The sequence below is a fragment of the Pimephales promelas genome, chromosome 24 (genome assembly GCF_988280905.1).
Source record: "Pimephales promelas chromosome 24, fPimPro1.hap1.1, whole genome shotgun sequence".
Lineage (NCBI taxonomy): Eukaryota > Metazoa > Chordata > Actinopteri > Cypriniformes > Leuciscidae > Pimephales > Pimephales promelas.
The window spans coordinates 27,980,979-28,002,326 of NC_142792.1; the positions used below are offsets into that span (position 1 = coordinate 27,980,979).

The following is a 21,348-nucleotide window of genomic DNA, read 5'->3' on the forward strand; positions in this document are numbered from 1 at the left end:
TACCTCATTCACTGATTGCATTCACCTGTGTCTCATCCTGTTAGTGTGTCTATATATACCTTGTGTTCACATTCAGTGTTTGCGAAGTCTTGTTTAAGTGTTACACTGCATTTCTGAGCGTTTTCCGTGTTTGTTTTCTGGTTTTTGACGTTGGATTGTTCTTGGATTTTGATTACTGCTGCCTGCCCTGACCTCTGCCTGTTTCCCGGATTCCCACTGTGTATTCTCCATTGTCCTGTCTGCTAATTCTCGACCCTGCCTGTACGACTAATCTTAAATAAAGCTGCATTTGGATCTTCATCTCCAAGTCTCGGAGCAGTTCGTAACAGAAGACTTCGCCACACCGAGATCCAGCAACAACCGACCAACAAATGAATCCAGCAGCACAAATCCGGGAGTTTGCTGGTCAGATCGCGGCCTTGGCCCTGGATAGCCGTGATCTGTTCCAGTATACCTGGGGGTTTGTTCCTCTCGCTGCCTCCTGCTCTCTCGGTGATGTCAAACCGTCAAACCAGAGTCTCGTCCCGCCGAGACAGCCCAGCCAGAGTCTCGTCCCGCCGAGACAGCCCAGCCAGAGTCTCGTCCCGCCGAGAAAGCCCAGCCAGAGTTCCATGTCAGCCCTACCGAGTCTGAGCCTGTTCACGTCACTTCTGCCGAGCCAGAGACGCTCCACGTCACTTCTGCCGAGCCAGAGACGCTCCACGTCACTTCTGCCGAGCCAGAGATGCTTCACGTCACTTCTGCCAAGCCAGTGTCTAAAGACAAGATGGCCGATTCAGAGAATGTTCAAATCACTTCTGCTGATCCAGATTCTGTTCACGTCACCGCCTTCGAGCCAGTGTCTCCGGACAAGATGGCCGCCTCTGAGCCAGTGTCTCCGGACAAGATGGCCGCCTCCGAGCCAGTGTCTCCGGACAAGATGGCCGCCTCCGTGCCAGTGTCTCCGGACAAGATGGCCGCCTCCGAGCCAGTGTCTCCGGACAAGATGGCTGCCTCCGAGCCAGTGTCTCCGGACAAGATGGCCGCCTCCGAGCCAGTGTCTCCGGACAAGATGGCCGCCTCCGAGCCAGTGTCTCCGGACAAGATGGCCGCCTCCGAGCCAGTGTCTCCGGACAAGATGGCCGCCTCCGAGCCAGTGTCTCCGGACAAGATGGCCGATCCAGTGTCTCCGGACAAGATGGCCGATCCAGTGTCTCCGGACAAGATGGCCGATCCAGTGTCTCCGGACAAGATGGCCGATCCAGTGTCTCCGGACAAGATGGCCGATCCAGTGTCTCCGGACAAGATGGCCGATCCAGTGTCTCCGGACAAGATGGCCGATCCAGTGTCTCCGGACAAGATGGCCGATCCAGTGTCTCCGGACAAGATGGCCGATCCAGTGTCTCCGGAAAAGATGGCCGATCCAGTGTCTGCCCCCGATCCAGTGTTTGTTTCTGTGTCTGTGTCTATCCTTGTGACCATTTCTGATGTAGTGTCTGTTCCTGAGCCGGTGTCTGGTCCTGAGGGGTCTTCGCCGCCGTGGCCGCCCGAGGGGTCTTCGCCGCCGTGGCCGCCCGAGGGGTCTTCGCCGCCGTGGCCGCCCGAGGGGTCTTCGCCGCCGTGGCCGCCCGAGGGGTCTCCACCGCTTTGGCCGCCCGAGGGGCCTGCTCCGCCCTGGCCGCCCGCACAGCCTGCTCCGCCCTGGCCGCCTGCACAGCCTGCTCCGCCCTGGCCGCCTGCACAGCCTGCTCCACCCTGGTCTTCCGTCCTAGTCTCCAGGCCCTATTCTGCTCCACAGGCCTGGCCCTCCATCCCTCCCCCGGATCCGCCTCCGCTCCACCTCCCTCCTGAACTGTTTTTGGAGCGTCTGGAAGCCGCTCTTTGGGGGGGGGCTATGTAACGGTCACCAGGTGGAGTGCCCTTGAGAGTAACCAGAGGGCACTCCACACCAGATGTTCATGTTTCCCTCACAACTACATTTCCCAGAACTCACTGCCCGGACTCATCACTGATCACATTCACCTGTACCTCATTCACTGATTGCATTCACCTGTGTCTCATCCTGTTAGTGTGTCTATATATACCTTGTGTTCACATTCAGTGTTTGCGAAGTCTTGTTTAAGTGTTACACTGCATTTCTGAGCGTTTTCCGTGTTTGTTTTCTGGTTTTTGACGTTGGATTGTTCTTGGATTTTGATTACTGCTGCCTGCCCTGACCTCTGCCTGTTTCCCGGATTCCCACTGTGTATTCTCCATTGTCCTGTCTGCTAATTCTCGACCCTACCTGTACGACTAATCTTAAATAAAGCTGCATTTGGATCTTCATCTCCAAGTCTCGGAGCAGTTCGTAACAGTTACAGAGTTCCATCTTTTGGACATTCATCATATCGCATTGGTTTTCATTTCTTGTCCTCAAAACAGGGCACTAATCTGTTTATTTTTAAGTTTTTGTATTATTATTTTATATGGAAATCAATTATTTATAATTCTTATGATGAGAATAAAGTTAGGGTTAATTAAAATTAAGGAAAATAAATATATTGATCTGAAATATAGCAAATTAATTTTAATTTATTAATTAAAAGGTACAATAACCAAACATATCTCAGTCTTTTTTTTCTATATTTTTATTTGTTTAATTAACAAACGAATTATATGAAACTATTATCAGTACACTATAAATAAACTGGTTAAATGCCTTTAGTAAATTAAATCTAAGCCTTTATTAATATACTTTATTATTTAAAACATACAAGGCTTAAGACATTTATAAAAATGCCTTCTATATTTCTTTTCACTCCACTGTACTTCACCACAGGCGACCGCACGTACGCAATTGACAATTGGTTATTGTCATTTCACCATATTTTTGAACAGACAGTGTGTTTACTTGGAAATATTACTGTGTATTTTCAGTTTTAATTTATATTTCCATCGTAAGTTTGGTCTTAAATTTAATTTAGAAGTGGTATTAAAAAGTCTTAAATTTAAATTGGTTATACCTGTAGCCACCCTGATTAAGTTCTGTAGTTGACAACTGCATGCAAAGTAGCTGACTTACTGCGTTGCTCTGATTGGTTGTAGGTTTACCGATTATCCAATTGAGTGCAGAGTTGTTGTTTTTCCTGGTTCAGTTAAGACACGCCTCATAATCAAAGACATACGGAGGAGTTTCAGACTCGTATTCCGACAGCAATATGATTATGACGAAGTCAGGCTACTAATCTGTTAACATGGGAGCCGAAATAAAAACGGACATGCCACACTTACGAGACGCTTTCGCCACGCAGCCAGTGTGTCTCCGGCCTAAGCCCTCGCCATTAAAACTATTGTTTATTCTGAGGCTACACGTTTTTTTTTTAGGTTTTTAATTATTTATAATTTTTTTATGAAAGTGACAGTTTATAAAAAACAACAACTGGAAAATCTCTGGAAATATTCTTTTGTGCCACTCGTCTTCCTTTATGTGAAACGCCAGAGGACGACATTATCTGAAAATATCGCTTTCCAAGCATCGTTATTTTTCATTATGATTAAGGTTAGGGTTAATAATCTTGTATAAGGAAAATTGAAGACTTTGTTCAAGTCCAGTGAACAAATGTTTATGTGGGTTTTATGACCTTATTTCAGTGACTTTAAACCTGTGAATTGAAACAAACAGTTCAAAAGAATGAAAATGATTTAAGCTATATGAGGATAACTATAAAACTTTCTAGAGGATATGCAGGTATTATTTAAATATTAATGACTGAAAAATTACATTATAAAATTGTGTGAACCCTGATTTTTTTCTGTTGATTATTTTGTCATGAAGTTTTTTAGGAGGCTTTGTCTACCTCGTCTGTTTAGAGAAAACATCACTGGTTCATTCACACTACAGGACACACAGGGGAAAGTGTCTGCAAGATGCTCTAGTTATGAGACACCTTTTCATACACAGTGAATCAGCGAATGAGAAAGCAAAACCTGAGTATGTGGAGTTGACAAGATATTTCACTTGACTGTATTTTATCTTATAATTGTTGTGAAATTGTGTAATTACTGACAGGGCTTTTCTGCAGCATCTCACAGCTGGAATGAGTCTCTCGTAGTTCCATGATGAAGTGAACCTCTTTGGGTCGAACTCGTCCAGCACCTTCTCTGAAATCAGCAGTGTGTAGACCAGCACTGTGCACATTGAAGAGGAGAGTTTTCTTCCTGGATCTTCATCTGGACCGAGGTATCTCTGGATTTCCTCATATAATGAATTATCTTTCAGCTCAAGTAAGCAGTGAAATAGGTTGACTGAAGCTTCCTCTGAGATGTACCGTTCTAGACTTTGTTTAATGTATCCAGTTGTTTGTCTGATGCTCTCTGTGGTGTCTTCAGTGTCTGTCTTGTCTTCAGTGTCTGTGATCAGGCCTTTGAGCAGTTTCTGACTGGATTCCAGTGAAATGCCCATCAGAAACCGCAGGAAGAGGTCCAGATGTCCTCTCTTACTCTCCATGGCTTTATCAACAGCCTTTTGCAGTAGCTTATGTAATGTGATATCCTCTTTGGGCTTATGAAAGAAGAACTGCAACTCCTGCATGTTCTTGTTCAGGTAACAGAGGAACACATGCACTGCAGCAAGAAACTCTTGGACACTCAGATGTGTAAAGCAGAAGATCTTTGACTCATGAAGTCCGTCTTCCTCCTTAAAGATCTCAGCGATCATTCCTGTGAACTCAGAGTCTTTACTCACATCAATACCACATTCTTCCAGATCTTCCTCATAGAACACAACGTTTTCCTCCTTCAGCTGTTCAAACGCTAGCTTGGCCAACTTTAATATAATGTTTCTGTTTGACTGTAAGAGCTTTTTACATTCTCTTTCTTCTTGTTCATCGTACTTCTGGTTCTTCATGTTCATCTGTATCAGCAGGAAGTGAATGTACATTTCAGTGAGTGTTGTGCTGATGTTCTCTGTATTGTTCTTGATGAGAATATTGTGAAGGACTTTGGCCGTGATCCAGCAGAAGACGGGAATGTGGCACATGATGTAGAGAGTACGAGACGTCTTAATGTGTGAGATGATTCTGGAGGACACAGTCTCATCTGGGAATCTCTTTCTGAAGTATTCCTCCTTCTGCGGGTCAGTGAATCCTCTCACCTCTGTGAACAAACCCACATGCCGAGGAGGGATCTGATTGGCTGCTGCTGGTCGTGAGGTCACCCAGACGAGAGCTGATGGAAGCAGAGTCCCTTTGACCAGACTTGTAAACAGCACGTCTACAGATGACTCTTCCTCAATGGTGTTTAATGATCTTTTAGTTTTAAAATCCAAAGGCAACCGACTCTCGTCAAGTCCATCAAATATAAATGTTAGCTTGCATCCCTTATATAACTCTGATTCCTCCAGGTCCTTCAGTTCAGGATAAAATTTCAGCAGAAGCTTATGGAGACTAAACTCTTCATCTTTCATCAAATTAATCTCTCTGAATGGGAGCAGGAACACACAGTCTATATTCTGATTGGCTTTTCCTTCAGCCCAGTCCAGGATGAACTTCTGCACAGAGACAGTTTTTCCAATGCCAGCGACGCCCTTTGTCAGCACAATCTTTTTCTCATCGTTTTTCTTCAATGCAGTAAAAATATCATTGCATTTGATTGGTTTGTCCTGTGTTTGTTTGTTCTTGAAAGCATCATCAATCTGCAGAACCTCATGTTCCTGATTGACCGTTTCCATATCTCCCTCTTTGATGAACAGTTCTGTGTAAACCGCTTTGAGATCTGCTTCATTTTCCTCTTTCCCCTCAAAAATACATTTAGCTTTCTCCCGCATGCTGGTTTTGTGTTTTTGCAAAAATATTTGCAAATCCTCTGTTTTGAAAATAACGTAAGCAAATTAAATTACAGGCAAAAAGAGTTTTATTTTTAGCCCACACTTTTTATTATGTGCCTTTACTATGTGCTGTAATTTAATACAAGACTATGGATTTACAGTGACTACACTTTGTTCTGGCCGATTCCCACATTTACTGCTAATGAGCTGAGTTATGGGTTTGCTGAAGGCTTAGGATTATAGGGGTTAGAGTTAGCTTTTGGGTCAAGGGTTGGGTTACAGTTAGGGCTAATGTTAACTGTCACTACAAATGTGAATTAAACGCCCCACAACTTTATCAAAAGTTTTTGACATTTCTCTTCAAAATACATCCGACATGTCTAATCCTTTAAGACCTCTATAGTGAAGAAATGATGGTTGCACCTTTTAACTGTTTTTGTAGTGTCTCCTTCGCCAAGGTTTTTTGTGGCTCTGTGAGGAAAGAGAAAATGAGAACATTTATACAAAAGGAAAGAGACAATAGATACAGTTACACAGAAGAATAAAGTGACAAGTACCTAAAGCATTTCTGAACAATATGGCTACACACTAAACTTCCTTATGAATAGGATTCACAGCAAGCATTATTTCATATATGATTGGTAATAAATAGTGTGTATCAGAAAGTCCAGATATTATATCATATAGTTATATTATATTTTTATCATATATATTGTATTATAGTCATTATTTTATATATATACAAACTACATTACCATTTCCCGCAGTGTTTGAGCTGTAGTTGAAGGTCACTGGGCCTGTGAAGGTGCTTCTAGCAAGTAAAGGAGCGTTTAGAGTTGCTCCTGTTTCAGCTTTCACATCAACACTGCTGCTCATCTGGACTGGAATACAGATAGAGAGATTAATTACACTGCTTAAATCACAACTTTAACATTTCTGATTTGTTCTTTTTTTCTTTTATCACTGTTACCTCCTTCATCTAGTGTGTTATCAGAACAGCAGCAACAGACAACAGAAGCCATTGTCCTTTACTGACTTACAGCTGTTGGACAAGAACACAAATGTCTATAATGAATCGTCGTAAAAACAGAGCAGAGTATAAGTGCTGTCAATCAATTGTTTTTAAAATTTACTAATTATTATTATTTTTGGTCATTTTTTTGGTAATCGCGATAAACGGTAAAGTTTTAAATATATTTTGATATTGTAATACTTTCACATTAAACCTCCAAAATAATGTAGAAACAGCATAAATTAATAAATCTTTGCACACACAGATATTGCTGTAGCTTTAGATTTGCAAGAGGCCTATAGGTAGATAATCTTCAGGATATGTGGCCGCATGAAAATGACAAAGGACCAACAAATATAAGTGGGGTTTGTATTTATTCCTTATAATTAGTTAGGAGTTTATGTTTCTTTTTCTGTTCATAGGGCAGAAGACTCACAATAAAACAAAATACAGTGCCAGTATATCTTTGGATCACACAGCAAATTGTTCACCCCAAAATAAAGGAAATATAAAAGTACAATTTGTCGCCTCTTATTGTGTGCAATGATAAAGAACAATGCAAATAAGGCAACATCACCAATAACAATAATACGGTAGTGGTACTTCTGGAAAGAAAACATCTTAGAACTGCATAAACAGTTAGACTGAAATAACACTCACTAAATACACCTGAAATGACATAAACATCCAACTACCCTGTGGTGTAGTCTACGTGATACGCAGGTATACGCCATGTTTTGAATAAATAAACTAGTGGACTAGTGTCTGTGAATGTTAAAGCTCAAAGAGACTGCAATTGTTCTACGCGTCTCTGGGAATGAGCACTCAATGCGGCTCTACTACACACACACTGAAGCATAGCACGCATGACGCTCGTGGTGTTTTCAGCTTTTCACTGTATGAGGACATGATGTAGGCTTGTTGACACATGCGATCAAGACACCTAACCCCAGCTGCTCCCGACGAGCTGGCTGGCGCCTTGCATGGCTGACACCGCCGTCGGTGTGTGAATGAGTGTATGAATGGGTGAATGTGAGGCAAAATGTAAAGCGCTTTGGTGGCCATTAGGTCTATGAAGGCGCTATATAAATGCAGTCCATTTACCATTTACCCATCTGAGAAACTGAGAGGCGGCCAAAATCAGATTGTAAAATGGACTGAATTAAAGCTCTTTACGAACTTGACGTGAGATGCCGACTGACATGTGCTTGCCTTGAATCACTGTCGCATGCACAAGCTTATACATTTTAACTAGCAGAATAATAATGCATCACAATGCACATAGTTGACTGCTTGTATGTTGTGAGAAATGTGTGTGATCTGTGTTAATGTACTTGTATATGCTCTTAACTAATTGCCCCTTGTGAGATTAATAAAGTTGATAAAAAAAGTTAAGTAGTCTCACTTTTAGTTACGTCTTAACTATTATAATATTTCGAAGGGCAAAACATGAACTTTAACCATTGGCTTTACTTTTTCAATCAGCTGTCAATTCAGCGACAGTAGCATAGCATTAGCACCTCAGCTCCACCCGCGTCCCGCCTCTTTGCCCATTTTAATTTATCCGGTAGTGACGAGAGGTGACGCACTGCCAAGATGGCGACGGTCGGCCCCGCCCACTTTAGGCCTCAAAATCGCTCTTCAGAAACTTATGGGTGACGTCACGGACACTACGTCCATATTTTTTTACAGTCTATGTGTACGACCTATCGGCGTTCCGGCCAATGAGTTTTGTCAGAGACATTTGGCTCTATCCACCGCATAGTTTGCGATGTGATCCATGTTTTGCTGCACGCGTTAAGGGAAATAGCGGCGTTCCGAATGAGTATTACATGCTGTGCCTCATCCTAAAGTGCTGATTGCTCCAACGTCCTCCTTCATCAACGACTGCTGTTCTGTTTCCACTGATTTCCCCGCGTCTTGCACGGGACTGAAACGTTTCTCATGACTTTATTTTTAAAGTGAACTTTCTGGGCTTAGGCTCAGTAAGGAAGTGTGATATGCTTAGTGTTTTTATTTCTTTCATTGATTTCCATGTTCGAGTATGTTTTGAATCTGTATTTGTATTTTAATTGTGACCAGTGAATTAATGTGTGGCTTGCAAACACTGTTTGCTTGAGTCAAACTGCCTAATTTATTGGATTATTTCATTTAGTGATTTTATTTAATTTGAGTTTATCTTTGGTTTTCTTTGCGTTTTTGATTGTGGTGACTGGATGGTGATCAAATAGTTGGTCCCTTCTGGGCATTACATTAATTTGTTGTATTTTGTTTTCTGTGCATATCAATGCTCTCTCTTACTGTCTCCTCTTCATTTGTCGGCAGGACCTGGGCACCCGGGGGCCAGACGAGTGATCTTTTGGTGGTGGCATCCTCACTGTGTGTCGTGGTCTTCTCTGACATGAGTTGCAGAGTGTGTGCTTGTGTGTGTGTGTGCACTGTGAAAAGAGTGATTTTTCTAAGGGTGATATCTTGAGACTGCCCCTGTTGGTAAGCCCAGGTTCCTCTGCTGCCAACGATAGGATTTAACAAAGAGATGAAAGTGATTGCTGGCCAACACCTTTCAAAATTATTGTGTCTTACCAATTAATAAACTTTTGTACGACTACCATTGTCTCTGATTCATCCATGGTTAGGATCTGCGTGTGCCTTCTGAGTAGAGGTTGTTAAAGTCTTGGGGTGAAATTCCTCAGGTGGCGTAGTCGGAGATAGTATCATGTCCATGTAAAATAGAGCTGCCCAAAACACATTTAGCCACAACAGCATGAACAATTGATAACGGCACATGCCCACTACCAACATCCATCGCCATAATTTTTGGAAGGATTATCGTGAGAGGAAAAAATTACGTTTTAGACGCGTAACATTGGCTAATATAAATGCATATTATTATTATATATTTATACGACAGGGCCGTTGAATGCTTGAATCAGATTGGCTGATGAACGTTCTAAGGTGTGTAATTATTGTCATGGAAACGCACGGGTAAAGTAGTTCCGGCAGGTCTCGACCGCATTACAGTTCAATATCACTTCGCATAGCTATCTGTAATAACGGAAAATACAATTCATAACCAGAAAAAAACCTGCAGCTCCATTCGCTTGATCTGCAATTTTCTATTTCTAACTTCACAATCAATGGACACAAATAAATAAAGTAGTCCAATCTATATCAATAGAAAATTAAACTGAATATATAAATAAATTGATACTGCTGCACAGGTTTTTGTAATTATTGCAGATAATTTAAAGGTGCCCAAATTTATTTTGGCATAGTTAAATAACAAGAGTTCAGACATACAGTGAGTCTCAAACATCATTGTTTTCTCCTTCTTACTTAAATTTCGTTTTTGAAAAAACCCCTGAAAAACAGGCGAATCTCCACATAATACCGACTGTTACGTAACAGTCGGGATCATTAATATGTACGACTCCAAACATTTGTATATGCCAGCCCATGTACAGTGACAGACGAGACGGAGCTGCGCAGCCGAAGCATGGCAGTTTCTCAGTGTTTGGATGTACACATGAACACAAAAGTATTTTTAGTTCCTTCATCCGAGCCTCTGAAGAAACAATGGGTCAATTTTATTTTCTCTGGATATTTCCAACCATTTCACCGACGACTTGTTTCCTCAACTTGCCAAGAGCTGGCCTCGGATCGAGCTGATGTGTTATTGTTGTTCAAGATCAGACAGGTAATCTTTCACTTTAAAATCGTTCAATACTGTTTATGCATCAGTAAGTCAGGCCAGTGATTAAATATCAACTTCACAAAGTTTCTTTTAGTAGGATGAAAAATAAAAATCGTATTTAAATTGTGAATTATATACAGAAAGAAAGCGATCAAAGAACAATCACAGCGCGAGTTTATCTGGACACTTTCCAAAGTCGTTATGAATTCAATGACGCACGTTACACTGCACAACGAAGCTCTTACTGTATTTACATTATCTTGTCTGCATTAGTGAAAGCAGAGAAGGCAGAAACTGCATTGCAATGATAAGATCTTCATTCTCGCGATCGACACTCTCACTGTCCTTTGCTTGCTCAATGCTCATCACAGCAACACTTTATGTGATGGGAACTAAATACTTCAAAAACATCTCACGATTCGTCAATCTCGATAGCTGTAATAGTAAAAACCTATAATAGCTGTAGTAAAATTATTCGAAAGAGTTTCACATGTAATACTATTTCATATGCAAGCATGTCAGCCAATCACAGCAGAGGCCGGTTACACACAGCAGACACGCCCCTTCAAACCGGGTGTTCACAGCAGAGGCTAAATCAGGCTAGGAAAAATGCCTTTTATTTCTAAATTATGACTATTTTTGGTCTAAAAAACATACTTACATTATAAGGGCAACCCAGGAAACATTATAAAATAATTTAAAAAACCAGTATAGGGCACCTTTGACAAATAAATAATTATTGATAGGCATATACTTGCCTATCCTTATACTTTCATTTTTTAGAAAAAAAAAAAAAAAGAATGAACGAATTGAATTAATAAATGAATCATAATATTGACACAGGTGCTTTTCTCTCTCTCTCGCTCTCTCCGTTTCTCTAAAATTATGTTTTGTAATTAGCAATGGAGGCATGGGATTAGATGCATGAGAAATTAATGCTTCATACAAGATCATTTTTGCTAAAATATGTAATGGAAACGCACCTAGTGTTCACACACTTACTCACGTCACACAACCATATTCTCACACAGTGAAAAATCACAGAGCAAAAACACTGACACCGACAGACGAGACAGAGCAGGGCACTATGATATGAAAATGAGCTTTCAAATTCTGTCAATTTTATTACAAAATTCAAACTAAAAATACCACTCCTTACCAAGCTTAACTCAAAAGTTGGCAGCGCTGTTAGTGCTGAGCAATAAAAAAAACTGTATAAACAATGTGTCAATGCTGTTCATTAAGTCTAGATCAATGTGAATGGATACATGACACTTTTAAACCAATATCTATCATTATATTTTATAAAGTAGTATTTACTAACCATGAATAATAACGATGTGGTGTTGCTCGTTCCTCCACTGAACTTGAACTGTCTTGAGCAGAAGTTACTTTGAAACTCCTTTAAACGTGTATTTCCGTAAAGGACTGTGGAGTTATTTTCTTCTGAACTTAAACCTGTTCAACCAGAACTTTTCCAGTAAACTAATATAACCAGTTTGTCAAAAGGAGTTGTGACTTTTTTCTTTAAATGCCTGTATTTCCTTCTAAGCTTTTTGCTGTTGTTCTCCTTTTTTTGTGTGTGTGTGTCCTGATTTCACAGTGCTCTTGTGTCTTCTGTGATTGGACAGCTATCCGCTCGTGAAAAGTCCAGGTGAAAGTGGCCATCAAATATTTGATTGAAGTAGATGCCAACTGGAGTAAAGTCAGTATCTCAGGGCCCTTAGATGTGGGAAAGTTCAACTTGCAAAAATCATATAAGGCCAAGACACTCGAGAATTTAGAAGAAATAAGAGCATTTATTCATGGCTATAACATCTTTATGAGCATTCATATATCCGCACAGCAAGTGTGTGTGAGAATCACAAGGAGAAGAGTGAGAGGAGTTTAACCACACAGGAGTGTGAATGCAATCTAGCATAGTTTCCACTGACGCATATGTTGACTGAAGTCTTCTCTTTAAGGAAGAAGGAGTGTGTAGCATGCAGTGGTGGAATGTAACGAAGTACAAATACTTTGTTACTTTACTTAAGTACATTTTTCACGTATCTGTACTTTACTTAAGTAGAATATATAATGCATACTTTTTACTTTTACTTCGTTACATTTTGCAGCAATAATTATACTTTCTACTCCACTACATTTACAACTTCTGTTACATTTTCATTACATTTTCTGATCAGTTTTTCCCATGCCAAAACGTAATCTGACCGTCCGTTCGTTACACGTTTGTCTCACCAGTGACGTTTGGTTGCCATATAGATACATTAACTAAATGCGCCTCGCACGCAGTGTGTTTATCGTGCAATTTATATGCAAAAATTTGTATAGGAAACACACCGTGTGTAATATAAGTTTGGTTAGGATTATGGCAAGCTAAGAGATTCAGAATTACACCATAAATTAATCGCGTTTACTGCCAAACATAGTTATTAACATAAGTTAGTAAGGATAAGCATGGTTTATATTGCCTAATTGCAAGCTTGTTTCAGAAATTGTGACGACATTTTTTTCCATCATTATTGAACATCATTATAGGAGTATTAGGTTGAATGAGTTAGAATTAAATGTTTTATTAATCATTAGAAAATAGTCATTAAGAAAATCAATTGTTATGCAAGTACTTTTACTTTTAATACTTAAAGTATATTTAAAATTAGGTACTTTTTACTTTTTACTTAAGTATGGTTGTCATTGTGTTACTTCTACTTTAACTAAAGTAAATATTTATCTGGTTATTTGTACTTTTACTTAAGTTGTAACATCTACTTTTAAGAAAGCTTGCTAAGAAAGATTGCTACATAATAAAGTGAGGGACCAGAGACTTCACATTTCAATGAGCCATGTGTATTATACCATAAATCAGCATTCAGGCAGTAACCATACAAAATACATGAGGCATTCATTTACAAGACAATAGGGCTAATTCAGCTCTTCCCAATAATGCTTTTGGTAGCCAAGAGTTCAGTCCTTAGAGTCCTACAAATTAGGTACTTTTTACTTTTTACTTAAGTATGGTTGTCATTGTGTTACTTCTACTTTAACTAAAGTAAATATTTATCTGGTTATTTGTACTTTTACTTAAGTTGTAACATCTACTTTTAAGAAAGCTTGCTAAGAAAGATTGCTACATAATAAAGTGAGGGACCAGAGACTTCACATTTCAATGAGCCATGTGTATTATACCATAAATCAGCATTCAGGCAGTAACCATACAAAATACATGAGGCATTCATTTACAAGACAATAGGGCTAATTCAGCTCTTCCCAATAATGCTTTTGGTAGCCAAGAGTTCAGTCCTTAGAGTCCTACAAGTAACAAGAAACTGTACTTAAGCGCAGAGCGGAAGAGTTCACAATGGTCTGAATTTAAGTGTCCAAGCAGCGGTTGATACTAGGACGAACTGTAGTTCAAGACACAAACAGCAGATGCCAAAGGTGTGATTGTAGACAATTAATTCCATATATTGGTCAAGGGTTTAGATATAGATGAGTTGCTGCCTCATGCCTGCACGATGAACCCTGTTTGAGCATAGGAACCACAGGTTCCTCAAATCAGGGAAAAACATGACCACACTAGTAGGGAAGCTTCTCCATGTGCTTAACACATCCTTCCTCCTTACTCTACTTCTTCTACCATTTTATGCTACTAGGAACCTTCCTTACTAGAGTACCCCCTAGTGGTAGAACGGAGTATTACACAGTACAGAGAGCTAATAAGACAAATGTAACTGCAAGCTGTTACAAAGTACTAAGATTCAGTACTTCCTCCACCACTGGTAGCATGAGATATACTTTCAGTTTTAAACATGAACACACGTTTCTCTACCTTGTAAGGATAATGTTAAGTTCCTTTGGTCAGCATATAAATGCGGATCCTTTTGACGAATGATTCTGTGATTTGTGGAGAAAAGTATAATAACTAGTCTAGACTTGTGGCAGGGCTGCCAACTCTCAGGCATTCAGTGCGAGACTCACACTATTGACAGTGTTCACACACTTACTCACGTCACACAACCATATTCTCACACACTGAAAAATCACAGAGCAAAGACACTGACACCGACAGACGACACAGAGCAGGGTACTATGATATCAAACAAAGTCTCGACTTTCACATTCTGTCAATCTTATTACAAAATTAAAACAAAAAATACTGTTTTGCGCTCCATAATTCTCACACCATGCTAAACTCAAAAGTTGCCAGCCCTGCTAGTACTAAACTAAAATGGTTAGCATTTCCTTTTGTATACAGTTGTGTGATTCATTATTCAAATTAATAAATTCATCAAATAAAATAAATAAAGCTTACTTTGACTGATAACATTATTTATTTTTCTAAGATTTCTATAGATATCACAATATATTTTTATCATGAACTATTTTGGCCACGACAATCGTGTACTGAAAAATCTGATATTGTGACTGTCCTAATCTAAATGAGTTGTAATAAAGGTTGTGAGATGAATATGATTATCTATGAAGAGAGAACAGAGAAATATGAGGAATCAGAAAGCTGTTGTTTAAATCTGTAAAAAAAAAAAAAAAACCTACAAAAACACTTTTAAATGTATATCTATCATTATGTTTAATAAAGTAGTATAGTAGGAGTATTATAGTAGTAGTTATATTTACTAACCATGAATGATGACGATGTGGTGTTGCTCGTTCCTCCACTGAACTTGAACTGTCTTGAGCAGAAGTTACTTTGAAACTGCTTTAAACATGTATTTTCATGAAGGACTGTGGAGTTATTTTCTTCTGAACTTAAACCTGTTCAACCAGGAGTTGTGACGTCTTGAAACCTCTGGAGTTGTGGCATTGCCTTCTATGCTTTTTCCTGTTGTTCGAGACTCTAGGTGTAGCTGTGATCTTCCTGAAAGCAGTCATGTTTTGCACATATATCAGTTGAATCTGCATAACTATGATCCTCATTACTGATATCCACTGTTCCAGCAGTGTCAGCTTGACAGATGTCATTGTTCTCATTGGCATCTTCAGTCAGGGTGGCATTGCTGTAACCAGCGGCAGATTTCATGATAAGGTTTCATTTATCAACTGGAGGATCCTCTTTATTTTCCCCTGACACTTTACACAACACAAGTGAGGAGCCACATAACTCTGTGTTATTACTTATAAAAATATTGAGTCTTACGTACTTTATTTCTTCAAAACTTTTGTGGATTCGGACAAACACTTCCTGTTTAGTCAGTGTCTCCGTCTGTCAATCATTTTCACTGACATTGGATTGGATGACATATAGATATATTATTAAGACCAGGTTGAATACATTGAAGACAGACAAAACAAAACTGCCGTCCTCAGACTGCATGACGTCACTGAAAACGATGAGCAAGTGTATTGTTTCAGATTAATAACTGCAACTGATAAACAAAAACGGGTTTGTCAACCGGGAATTAATTGTTTCTGGTAATCCACGTCCATCCTTCATTTTCATTATTTGCCTAGATTTTAGATTTTAAAGTTAAAAAACATGTTAACTCCTAACTAACTACAAGCGTTACCTTGTGTAAACATTGCGGGATGACAAGGTAACGTTAGGAGTTAGTTAGTTAGGAGTTAACATGTTTTTCACTTTAAAATAATGGGCCACATCACTAGTAGTTCCTGCGGGATGACAAGGAAACGCTTAAGTAGTTATTGAGGAGACATGTTTTTCACAAATGATACAAGTTATTTAATTTTATATTTGACACATACTGTACAGGTTCTGTGAGGCACTAATATTCTAACAAACACTGTAATCTGGAAGATGTGGTTTTGGGCTTATCGTAACATAAATGCAGCCAATTTCTTCATTAAAGATGCTAATTGTTTTTGACAAGTGAACATCAATGTTTATATTCATGTCCTAAAGAGAAGTCCTCCTCAGGCTGCTTATAGGTCTTTGGAGTCTGAGATATATGTGACTGACATTCAATAGAGCTCATAATAGTGAACTAATCCAATCATGAGAGTGTCAGCATCACTTCCTAATTATTTAAGATTTATTTTTAAAAACTGTCTTTATTAGGATTATTTTATGTTTAAGTTTTAAATAAACAGAGAACATGCGTCCATCCTGGCAAGAGTAGTGGTCACAATCTAAACCTAGCTAATGTATTTGGGGGGGTTGTATAAACTTCATAAACTGGTTTCCACAAAGAACCCATTTGAGGCACGTGCTTCTGAAATATTATGACCATGTTAAGAGTAAAACTCCCACAATTGTTCACTTTTTAGACATGTTACTTTTGTGATTAGTAATTAATTGGTTATTATTTCTTAGTTCACAAGTAGTTCTCAATGAGGATAAATTTCTTTAGTAATAATCAAACACCTACCAAGGAACTACCTTTGTACTAAATTACCTATTACTTAATGCTTAGTTAATATTGCTTCCATATTAGTTAATAGTATTAACTTCGGTGTTAATGCAGTACTACCTATTACTTCCTGCATAACTACTTGTTAACAATGGACCATTATTTTAAAGTGTTACCAATGATTTTTCTACCCAAGCTCTATAAATCCAACAGCTAAAGACACACAGGTTCGTGTACAATAGAGCCAAAGACAATGTTCAATTTTGAAAGCACAGCATTTATTAATTTCAATAATTTAACAGTTTAAAACAATCATCTCTCGGGGAAGAGAACACAAAACAAACAAAAACAAAAACAGAAAAAAACAAAATTGCTGAGGCTTACCGATGGAGGCAAAGTATTCAAAAGGTGGTAAAGGGTTAGGGTTAGGATAATATATCCTAATATAGGTTTTCGAATAATTTTACTACGGCTATTATAGGTTTTTACTATTACAGCTATCAAGATTAACGAATCGTGGGATGTTTTTGAAGTATTTAGATGTATTCCCATCACATAAAGTGTTGCTGTGATGAGCATTGAGCAGCAGATGACAGTGTACAATTGATAACAAGCATTTATTAAAATATCTTTTTTTTGGACACTCCATCTAGGTCAAACAGCCTACTTTGTTTCACGGACACACCTGTATTACAGTTTGCAGTCTTATTTTTTTTCTTGCCAAAACAAAAATTATTTATTTTGTTATAAGGGGAAAAACCCCGATTATATAAGCTAACTATCAAAATATAACAAATCCCAACTGAAAATGGAAATCAGTCTGTCAAAACAGGTGCTCGCCTGATTATGACCATATAGGCTACTCAATCAAAGCACAATGTTGTGGAATTAAAAAAAAAGTAATGGCATTATGACAACTGCAGTGTTTGTCATTATGTTTATTTCAGAAGACAATATGAAATCCATAGTTTTTTTGTCTCCTTTCTTTCACCCCTAATTGCTTGTTGACTATTTAATGTATGCAGCTTTACATCATACTATCTACAAGTGCACAAGTCATTACCTGAATCTACAGTCCGAACCTGCTTTTTGTGAGTGTCAGAGTGTTGATAGGGCCCATATGGGTGTTGACGGTGCCCCCTTAGTTTGTGCCCTACACTGACCGCATATTCTGCATGTGGGAAAAGTGGTACTGGAGTCGGTGCAGTAAAAGCTGTACATGAAGCTTTGAGTTAAATGGAAACATAACATTGCTGCCTTTGATCAACAACAAATCTAACCTAAATGGCCTGTGGAAGCTATTTCCCACCAGGAATAAAACATTATTAATTGTGAGTTTTTACATTAAATTCAGACTTTCTCTGTGTTGAACATCCACGCTTATCAGAAGCAATTCAGACACTCTTTGTGTGTGTGTGTGTGTGTGTGTGTGTGTGTGTGTGTGTGGCCAAGTAATGTGAAGAACTTCAACACCTGACTATGTGTCAGACTGAGAGTGGGATCAGCTATTTCTCAATATTTCACTCATTTGTTATCTAAAACTACTTATCAGGTGTCTCAGTAATGTAATTTCCCCCCAGTACTTCTAAGCACCTGTTGTTGCTAAAGTATAGAGGCTTTATAATATATTGACGGTCTTGAAAATAGCTATGAATTTCTGACATGCTGTATTTAAGCATTTGTAGTGGTGTAAAACACACTTTTAACATTTTAGAAACTGGTTAAATCACTGAATTTTCAGTCAAAACAACATTAACTCTGTTAAGGGTGCAGCACTTGAAAGATGTAAATGACTATGTTAAAAGATCATAGTGGTTTGATCATAACTTTACAAAAAAGCCACACTGGACAGTAATGAAACAGTGGTAATGTACATAAGGAAGGACGCCTCATAATAAAAGTATGTTGTGATGTAGCGGTACATTGTTAGGGGTATTCTTACATGTATAATACAAATATTTTACACCATGAAAGTGGAATGAAACAATGGAAGTTACCTGAGCCTTTGTGTTATCCACATTAGATGGCGTGCTTCACTATATATGCCACAGGCGCAAGCGAGGCAAACATTTGGCAAAAGTGGTGACGTCACCAGAGGAGGCAAATTCTGCTTTTGTTAACCTTCATGCCAGTGATCAGGGGGTCATTGTGGCATGGAGAAAACACTTGAAGCTCTCAGCAGCAGATTATACTGGCCTGGATTGGAGAAAGACATCCGCAAATGGGTGAGTTTTATTACAGTTTAATCATTTTTATTTTCGTTACACTTTATTTGCATTTGTCCGTGTTAAAGTGAAATTAAAGATTGAAGTACTGAGTAATATTAAATAACCACATGTACTTATTGGGGGGTTTTAGAAAGGATCAGGATTTGGTTGAGGGTTATTTGCATGTAATTCTGCTTGATTTATAGTTACTACAATAGGAAATACATGTAAGGTGTGTTTTTAAGTGATCAGTTTCATTAATGACATAATTTTCATTTTTGGGTGAACTAACTAAAGCCACTATTCCAGATCTACAACCTGCCACTCTTTGTTTTGTTCTTTGATTGTGTATTTTTGAAGCACTACAAAATAAAACTGATCTGAACCTGAAAATATTATTCTGTTTTTAACAAAAGCCTAGTATACTTATTATCATTACTGAAATAATCAACCTCATATCCATAACTTGTGTATCATCACCACAACAGAAGTTCATTAAATGATAATTTAATTAATACAAAAATATTAGTTTGGTTATAAATGCACAGAATCCACACATTATGATCTTTCAGGTCATATCATTTTGAAAATATATTTCCATTGAATTATATAAAAATTGTAGATTGTAAATTGTAGGAGAAAGGGGTACTTTTACATTTTTTTAAAGTACTGTTCACGAATCCTCCAGACTTTGTTTGTAATGTCTGAAAACATCTGTGAAATATTTAAAGCAAGTTTATGTGTGAATCCCCCACTCATACAGCACAGTAGTATTTCCCTCAGGACACAGTCGTACGACCACAGTCCACCGTGAACGGCTCAAACAGTTCATCTGAACACCAGTAGTGTGTGTGTGAAACTGGATTCAGCCCTAGCACTGATCTGATCAAGTGCTTCAGTGTGTACTTCAGCTTTGCAGTGTCAGTGTGAACGGATGAAATGAAACGAGCTCTTGCCAGTAGAAGTTCCAGTCATCGCTGTCCGTCACCTGGATCCATCCTCTCTTCTCAAAGTTATTGATCAGCACCGATTTCTCCATGTCCGTCACCCACTTCACCTTCCCAGCCATCACACACACACACACTCCTGAGAAACACACACCACCTCCGTCAGCTCTAAACACTCATAGCAGCTCAATCACTGTCAGATTATTAATGGGGTTCGGCTGAACAAATATAATAAAACAGAAATAATACTTTGGTAACACTTTACAATAAGATCTCGTTAGAAAACATCACTTTTAATAAGTTTAAAACACAACTGTTCAATAATGGTCCATTAAATAATGTTAACAGAACTGTTGATTTAATAATGTACAAATGACATAAATAACATAAAGATGAACAGATGTACTGCTCATTGTTAGTTCATGTTAACTAATGAAAACTCACTGTAAAGTTTTACCAATATTATAAATACTTTGATTAGATATTTCTATAATTACACTTAGTTTGTCATTAAAACACACACTCATGTGTGTCACATTATCATTCAGTGATGTGTTTGCTAATCTATCAGATGTTCATGTGTGTTTAGAGGAAGATTTCTGTGTCGAAGTGCTAAAACAGATTCTTATTGAACACAGATGATATAAACTACAGGCGCTGCTCGTGCGTCTCATTATAAACTGACAGACTACAGATCATATAATCAATAAAACACGGAGGACTGAACTCACAATCACAGCTGTCAGTCCGTGCAGCGATCAGTTCATGCTGGATGTTGCTGGAGAAATGAGCTTTCCTTCAGAAGAGGAGCATCACAACAGCAGCAGCGGCTCATCCATCACAACGGCTCGTCACTTCCGCCTGGATCACGTCATTTCTGCAACGACGCGCCTTCTTCTTCTTCTAATGGAGTTTTATGGCGTTTGGCAAACCAACTTTCGGTGCATTACCGCCACCAGCTGGACTGGAGTGTGAAGCACTAATAAACATTTTTTTAGGCTAGTGACGAATGGTCAAAAAGTGCTTTAGTTTTTGAGAGACCCCTACCGGAAGTAGAACTAAACGCAACGATGTTTTTCCTCATCCCTAAGGTCTCCCATATATGAAATGGATACTTGGCTAATAATATTTTGATGCTAAGATTGTTAAATTAACAGATATTTTTATACACCCTAAAACAAAAAAGGACTAAAATATAGCCTGTCCGTATGGGAGTTAAGATATAAAAACTAGTGCAGATCAATCACACAAACTCTGAGAGCTTTAAAACTTGACATGTTTGTAGTCATGAAGTTGCTTTAACTACTAGAAAACACTGGATGTGAAAATCTTGATGTATGGAATAAATAGAGACAAATAAACACCTACAATAAGCAGACT

General features: G+C 38.7%; 1 protein-coding gene and 2 long non-coding RNA genes across 4 annotated transcripts in view; all 3 read right to left on the reverse strand.

Annotated features, from left to right (window-relative positions):
- Positions 1 to 5,819, reverse strand: part of LOC148969328 (NACHT, LRR and PYD domains-containing protein 3-like) — a 29,586-nt gene extending 23,767 nt beyond the window's left edge. Inside the window, exon 1 of the mRNA XM_089127304.1 lies at positions 4,026 to 5,819. Coding sequence (XP_088983430.1) covers positions 4,026 to 5,782 — 1,757 coding nt within the window. The 5' untranslated portion in view covers positions 5,783 to 5,819. The remainder of the gene's footprint in view (positions 1 to 4,025) is intronic.
- LOC148969327 (uncharacterized) overlaps positions 1 to 20,834 on the reverse strand; it is a 56,892-nt gene extending 36,058 nt beyond the window's left edge. The window contains exons 1-2 of one of the 2 annotated variants that reach the window (XR_016149949.1): positions 20,700 to 20,834; positions 18,812 to 20,107 (exon numbers count right to left, since the gene is read on the reverse strand). This is a non-coding gene — a long non-coding RNA (uncharacterized LOC148969327). Of the gene's footprint in view, positions 1 to 17,070; positions 20,108 to 20,699 lie in introns of those variants that run through there. The other variant, XR_016149948.1, reaches the window with a different exon arrangement.
- LOC148969331 (uncharacterized) lies at positions 6,204 to 15,322 on the reverse strand. Its single transcript, XR_016149945.1, has 4 exons — positions 15,128 to 15,322; positions 6,753 to 6,824; positions 6,538 to 6,663; positions 6,204 to 6,253 (listed from the first exon to the last, which is right to left on the reverse strand). It is a non-coding gene; the product is annotated as an uncharacterized LOC148969331 (long non-coding RNA).
- Positions 20,835 to 21,348: the final 514 nt, after the last annotated feature.